Raw genomic sequence first — 7636 nt, forward strand, 5'->3', positions numbered from 1 at the left:
CTTTCTGAGTTAGTATCCTGCAGGTTCTGAAGAAGGCTAAACAAAAACAAAACCATGCAGGGGAAACTGCTGCATGCATGTGACCAAGAACAAATGAGTTGGGACACCAGAAATCCTATAGGTCTCTTGTATTTGATAGATCACCTTTCCTCTAAATAGCTGTTAGACGTGACAGTCCACTTAGTGCACTAAAAAGAAGAGGTACATCATTTGCTATCTTCTGATCATATACAAGTATTTGTCTTCTCCCCTAGGGTAGGATTTTGGTTCCTGATCATTTTAAAATGTAAGGCATTTTTTTTCTTTATGACTTTGGACTTTTCATCAGGACTTTTCATCCTGAATTTGGAATCAAGATTTCACTTATAGTGGCAGCACTGTTCAAACAAGCTAATATTCGGGCAAAACGGGGAATGTATCAAAGGTTTAATCTAAGCTAGTTTCAGAATGCTATCAAATAGCCTTTTAAGTTAGAGAAGATGAACACCTTGTGCTTTGTTACTCTGGGGAAAAAAAGGGTTCTGATATGTAGTTCAGCAGCAAGTCCAGTGCAGTGCTTGAGTAAGCTTGGGAATTTTTAGGAGACTTATTAGGTAGAAAAGTGGTTGGAAAGTAACACTGCTTTCAGTTATAGCTTCTGCTCTCTCATTACATTAGTGTGTTGGTTTTTTTAAAAAGATTATTATAATATGTAATTCCAGTTAATACAATGAAACATCTTTGTTTTACCTGCACTCTTGAAACTAATCGCAGTATTTTTTTTTGCTTGCTTTTACAGGTTGCCTTTTTGAAGATGTGAAGAATGCAGATACCTGTGTTGAAGACTATTCTCCAATTTATCTTCAGCAGAAATGTACACATAACTTCCAATGGTGTGTCTTCTAGAAAAAAATCCACTGGCAATACAAAACAAAATGGGGTTGTGGTGTGGTATTCTTCATATCTGGATGTGTTTCAAAACCAAAGACAGTTAACTTTTGCATCCAGTACATTCTTAGATGTCATTCTAAGAGTGACTTAGCTGTCACATCCAGCTGGGATGACTGTTATGATCTCTTCATTGCCAAAAAGAAATTATCTATGTATCTTAGTACTATCTTTATCAGACAGTGTTTGATAGTGACCTATATGTCCTTAGGAAAATTCACAACTGGTAGCAAAAAGTTTTAAAATACTTAACGTCATGGATACTAACATAAGTTCTTTACTTTCTTTGTTCTGGTAAAGTTAGAAGTCCAAAATTAAAATACAAAATCTGTTTTTTGTCAAATTTGCATGTTTATCATGTATATTGTTTCCACATTAAGGTTTACCTTCCTTCTTGAGAGAGAAGGAAGACAGTGTCTCTACTTCTACACCTCATGTAGGATTTTTTTAAATTGATAATATTTTTGAGAATCAAGGTTTTATGGTTACTTGGAATAATTATTCCTTCACCTTCAGAAACGAGCATGAGTATGAAGGCTGGCCTTGCAGAAACTGCTGAAGGTGAAAGATACTTGTAGCAAGTCAATACAGCTACTCTAAGTTGTCATTCTCTGTTGTGGATGCTCAGCTGCCTTCCATGGGAGCGATAGTGCATTCCCATGGAACACAGAAGCTGTTAACATTTTTGGTTTTGGACTGGATTGCTCACTTAGTTGACAGCAATTTTTGCCTTTCCTTGTCCAGGGGAACAGGATGGTATAAGTGCATAGGCTAAGGAGTAGAAAAGATGCCTCCTGGCATTTTTGCCTCAATTCCTGCTCATTGGGATGGAGTGCTCTTGAACTAGAAGGTGGTGATCCTTTAATATCAACTGTCTCTCTTGGACCATTCATCCGTCCAGGTTCTTATCCCATACCTGCCTCGCCTATCTGCAGTTTTCCTTAAACAGCTGCTCTTGGCAAATCAGTCAGGTACTGGAATGGTTCATCTGACCCAGTGTGACAATTGTGTTCTCAAAATGTATACAAAAAGGTATCCAAACAGGGGGGGGAAAAAAAAAAAAAAAAAAGGGAGAGAGCCTGTTTAGGTAGGCTGGCTTTTTCAAAGTCCATCTTTTAAACTCTTAAAATAAAAAAGGTGCTACCTTTTTGGAAAATAGTTATGTTTTGGGCGAATGGATTCTGGAGGGAATATTCTTGTTAGAGGAGTTCTTTGAAAATTCCTGAATTTCAAGGGAAGTTTAGCCTGCCTTTACTCCTTAAATGATCATAATGTAGGAAGTGACCCTGCAAAGTGTTGGACACCTTCTCTGGGTTTTACACATCCAAAGACAAGTAGCTGAGGCCTCCCAGCATCCAGTCTGGATATCATCTTATTTTTCTGTTATTATTTTGGGTTTTGGTATTGAAAGAAGAACAAAAATATTCCGAGTTTTGTATTCAGGGAATAAATTATCTAGCTTCAAGATATTTTGTCTATGCACCAATGTTTATTCATTTTATGAATAAAATATATTTTCTAAATCAGTTTACTGTTTGTTCTGCTAAATTCTGTGACAGTTTCAGCTTCCCAAAGTATGACTGAGCAATTTGCAGGTGAAAGACATTCATATTACACAGAAATACTCCAACTTTAAAATCTTTTCCAACCTATTTAAATGACCCCTCTTGCAGTTTTGCATATATGGAGCAATCTTAGGTCAGAGAATATTTATGCTTTTGAGGTTCAATCTCTGTCATGTCCTGCCTCAGTTGGTATTGTGGCCGTAAAGGGTTGATCTGCCTCTGGTAACATACATGGTTCCAGAATGAGTGCAGACATTTTACTGGGAGTATTTTTTTGGGGGAAAAAAACCCTTCCAGAGATGAAAGACAAATCAACCCCATTCTGCCTGGTCTGTTGCTCAGCTGTAGTAGCTAATGGCTCCAGTCATGCTACTACGATGTCAGTGCTGCACCTGGCTCAGGAAGCAAATCCTGAGAGAGCGCTAAGCCCAGTGTGTACACTTCAAACATTAAACTTTTTAGGAGCTTGCCCTCTGCCTACATATGCTTTTCCTTGTTTTTTTTTTTACCCTATACGTTGGTGGACTGGGTCTGGCTGGGGTGGAGTTAACGTTCTTCATACCAGCCGGTATGGTGCTGTGGTTTGGGTTTATGGCTCTAACAATGCTGGTAGCACACCAATGTTCTGAGTATAGCTGAACCTTCTTTTTTATTTCGCACTCTGCCCCCACCTCCCCCCAGTGAATAGGCTGAGGGTGGGCAAGAAGTTAGGAGGGGGGAACGCAGCAGGGACAGCTGAATTGGCCAAAGGGATATTCTGTACCATACAGCATCATGCACAGCAGTAAAAACTGGGGGTAGGGGAAGAAAGGGGGGGAGAGGGGTGTCTTCCAAGGTGGTGGCTGCTCAGAGAATAGCTCAGCATTAGTCTGCTTGTGGGAGGTGATGAGTTATTGCCTTTGCATCACTTGATTTCTTTTTTTTTTCCTCTTCACTTTTTAAGCTGTCTTTTTTTTGACTCACAAGTTTTCTGGCTTTTGCTCTTCCTGTTCTCTGCCCCATCACGCTGGTAGAGGAATGGAGGAAGGGGGGTGTGAGTGAGCAGCTGGGTGGGTGCTTAGCTGCTGGCTAGGGTTGACCCACCACAATTGGAAGCAGAAGTTGTGAAGTCCCCAAAAGAAAAAGAATAAATCTTTCTGTTCCAGCTGCCCTCCCATTTGGGGACATTTTCCTTCCTCAGGTTCCCAATGGCCACAATTGCCTGTCTGTGTCCATATGAGGGGCAGGGCAATTTGACACACTTAGTGTCATGCTCCCCTTTCCTTGGTTCTAGCTCTGAGACCTCCATTAACATTTGACCATTAACATTATCTGGAAAATATCAGACCACATATGATAATACATAAATGCCTTGGATGCGTTTCCATTTGAAAATAGATCTCTTTGGCCATGTTCAGAAAAAAAAAAATGGGTTTGGTGCTTTCCCAGGTACCAGGCAATACATTATTCCGAACTCCTGTTTCTGAAGACAGCTTCCTTGGCTTTTTTTCCCTCTCCTATTTCTTATGTGATCTTTCCTACTGAGCCAGTAGTGGGTTTGAGGTGTGACAGCTTCGTTTGACACTTCTTGCATTCTGGCTGCTTTATAAAAGCGAAATGTGGCCATTTTTTCAGGATTATCTTAGCAGTGAACCATGGGCTCTTATAAACAATGGACTTGTGTTCAGAAAACCTGTTGAGTTCCCCTCCAGGCTCCTTCATTGACCTTTGCCTGTCCCTGCTCTTGCCTCCATTTCTCTGTCTGTTGAACAGCATGATGCCGTTTGCTTGTTGACATCAGCATTTTGAAAAGTTGGGTAAGTACAAAGTACAATTAGTGACTGTGTTATTTTCTCAGCATCCAGAGTTACTGGTACATTTTAGCCTAGTCTAAATACCACGTTTGGATACATCCATAACAGAAAGCTTATTTACTTTTGAAGTGTGCAGACAGTATCTCCGTGCAGATGGAAAAGTGTGCATCAACATAGGAGTTGGCCTAAAAGCTGCATTCTTAGAAAATGTTTGGTCCTTCTTATCGCTTGCCCTCCCTTCCCAGCTTTTTTTATCTGTTACAGTCTGCATTTTTCACTGCAGAAGGTGTCTTAATTTTTGCTTTCTCTAGTGCCAAGCACGGTGTTAGTCTTAAAGTAATAATAATAAATCAGCAATGACATTAAGAAGTCCCCAACTCACATTAACTGAGATAGATGTGCATCCTTTCCTAATGCGCAGTTTGCAAATAGTGTATGGCAACAAGAAGATATTAAAAATGTCAGCTTTAATTCTAATATGCTATTGGGTTATAAAGATGGCTATTGGTGTGGTGCAGAAGACATGCCTATCTGTCAGACCAGTACTGTTCTCTCCATTAGCAACAACAAACAATATTGTTTCTGTCATTAACGGGTCACAGGGCAATTATATTCGTGTAGGGCTTGTTCCTTCCCTCAAACCAATTTGACTATTTAACTGGGATAGTTCAATTGGCGTATCAAATTGAGTCCCAATGGGGTTATTTTAATTCCAAAATTAAGGTGGCTTTCTAGCTTAGTTTAAATCCCCGCTAGAGTAGGTTGGGATGAACTGAATAATAATAACAAATGGGTTGATCAGAGAGCTATGCTGGTATTACCCTGCGAGTTGAAAGGCAAGTTCTTGCTTACCTCCATTTTACTTTTCTGTGTAGAGAAACTTTTTATATAGGGAGGAACTTTAATTAAAATTTACAATAGATGTTTCTGCACTCAAACATTCTGGGTTTAAATACAAATGCTTTGCAGTAATTTTCTTTCTGTTTTGCTGCCTTCATTTTCATTCCTCCAGAACATCACTTTGTGGTTTCAATTTTAGACTTTGCATCCTTTCATTTCTCTCCTAGCCAACTGTGCTCCATTATAAATGACAAGTAAATTGTTTGAGGTACTGCATTAGCTCATCAGCCTCATTCCTTTTGGTTTTCCTCCACAGGATTTCTTGCTACCGTTGTATCACTGTCATAGAAGGACTGCAAAATCTGTAGATGGACAAATTATAGGAACATTGAGTAACTCTGTCTTTACTAGACTTCTTTCGTTTATTCTTTCGGACCAGGCTGAATTGCCTCATAGCAGACGCCGTGGAGCATTAAGCAATGTTCACAGAATATCAGGAGGTTTGCAGGTCAACGTGCTAAGGGCTCATTAGCAACATACGCGTCTTCTGATATCTGATTAAGACATTAAACCGTGCTGGTTTTCTTACTGTGGACAGCAATTGCTGCATTCGGATCCCATGGTTCTGTGGTTCAGTATGTTCAGATGGTGTTCTCTTAAACACGGCAGTAATGTTATTGTCTCACTGCCATATTGTGTCCAGTGGCACACACTTCATTCCCATCCGATCATCTTACACATGGACGGTGCGGGTCTGTGTACTGTGTCCTTAGTGGTAGATGCTTCTTCTACCTGCTTGTTTTCAGTGATGATATAAATGTGTATCAATTTATCTTTGTAAACAATAGAAAACTTTATATCGAAATATAAAATGTCATAACTTATGTGCTTTTAATCACTTCCTCAAGATTGCAAAGCATTTTATTTTATTATGTATATTTTTCTGTGGTAACTGGGGTTTCTGTAGTGCAGGCAGGAAGGTGGAGCTGCAGAGGGGCTCTGCCCTGGGTTTGTGTCACTGGCAGCTCCATCAGCTAGGGGCTTGTGAAACAGGCTTTACAGCTTCGTTAGTGACACCGGTTAATTACAACCCCGACTGGCTGGCCATCTTGTCTTTTACCTACATGTGTTTCCTCACTTTTAAAACTGTGACTGTATCATAAGGGTCATGACTCGCATATTGGTGACAAGGTCGTTTGCTCAGCAGCACAGGTGGGGAAAAAATCCCTGTGTGGCCATAAACTGAGTTACCCAGAGGAGGGGCAGACCGTCAGGTACGATACAGCTGCTCTGCCTGTCCTGACTTTAATGGAGTCATCGCCAGTTTACATCAGCCAGCGATGTGCAGTGTGGACAGGAGGGAGATGAGGTCTCTTGTCTTCCCCTGTCAGTCCCACTTCAGAATATAGAATTGAGTTGGCGCACGTATAGAAATGGGGCTGGCTATGTCTGAGAAAGGCCTGAGACCACATCGGGACAGACACGGAGTCGGTTGTCATCGTTGTGCCATCGTAACGGGAGGGCTCAGCCCAGCTCACAAGTGAAAAGAAGGACGTTGCAGAAGGACGTTGGCTGTAAAACACAAAGAGGGGAGAAAGAAATTCAGTCAGTCCTCTATCACTTCTGCATGCTGTAGTCCTAGATTAATAGGCTTATTAAGTAAGTATATCCATGACGCAATAGCTCTGCTCTCAACTTCTTTGTAAACTTTGTCAAAAGTTTCTGTCTGTGACTAATGGGAAGCATGACATGTAACGAACCAATTGTTGGTGTAGGCTGTTTGCTCAGATTACTAGACTTGCCCTTTACCAGGCTTTGATTTATGTGGACCTAATAAGAGAAGAGCAAGAACAGTCCTTTGTTTGAGCTTTGAAAGAAAACGGAGTTATGGGACAATTTACAGCTTGTGCTTTGTTGCTGAAAAGGGGTTTTGTAAATTTGTTGGAATAAATATTCTCAAACTCGTGAAGCAAAATGAAAATGCACTAAATTAAGAGTGCCTTTTAAATTAATGGCTGTTGAGAAGAAGATACGAGTTGCTGTTTTAGTTGATTCACAGTAATTATTAAGATGATATTTTGTGGTTGAGATGCACAAACATGGCTTGACTGTTGCAACCTCTTATCTCAAGAGTACAAAGAGCAGTGTCTGTTCCGATCCAGCAAACACAGCTCTGGCAGCTCTGGCAGTTAGTTCTCCATGTAGGTAAGTAAACAAGGCATGAGCGAGCGCAGCAGAAGACAGGGAGCATAGTGCGACAGAGGGCTTTCTAAGATGCTTAGAGGGAAAATATATTAACAACATGCCTGAAGGAAATTTTTTTCTGCCCTTAAAAGTGCTTTTTAGATTGCCACAGGCACATGAAGAAACATCTTGGTGGGTTGGGGATTTTGGAATTGGTGTCATAATTTGCAAATGAAAACATATTTCCTAGCCTGTTGGGTTTTTTCAATGATCACGTGAACTCAAAAGAACATCTTGCTGTATAGTAAAGCTGATTTATTTTACAAA

The 7636-nt window shown here is 40.4% G+C and overlaps 1 protein-coding gene across 1 annotated transcript in view; it reads left to right on the forward strand.

The window, feature by feature from the left end:
- The window catches only part of UBE3D (ubiquitin protein ligase E3D), an 87222-nt gene extending 85925 nt beyond the window's left edge, over nt 1–1297 (forward strand). Inside the window, exon 10 of the mRNA XM_010565816.1 lies at nt 779–1297. Within this exon, the coding sequence (XP_010564118.1) occupies nt 779–799 (21 nt within the window). The 3' untranslated portion in view covers nt 800–1297. The remainder of the gene's footprint in view (nt 1–778) is intronic.
- Nucleotides 1298–7636: the final 6339 nt, after the last annotated feature.

Source organism: Haliaeetus leucocephalus, unplaced genomic scaffold (genome assembly GCF_000737465.1).
Source record: "Haliaeetus leucocephalus isolate CR32 unplaced genomic scaffold, Haliaeetus_leucocephalus-4.0 Scaffold195, whole genome shotgun sequence".
In the NCBI taxonomy this organism is placed as follows: domain Eukaryota; kingdom Metazoa; phylum Chordata; class Aves; order Accipitriformes; family Accipitridae; genus Haliaeetus; species Haliaeetus leucocephalus.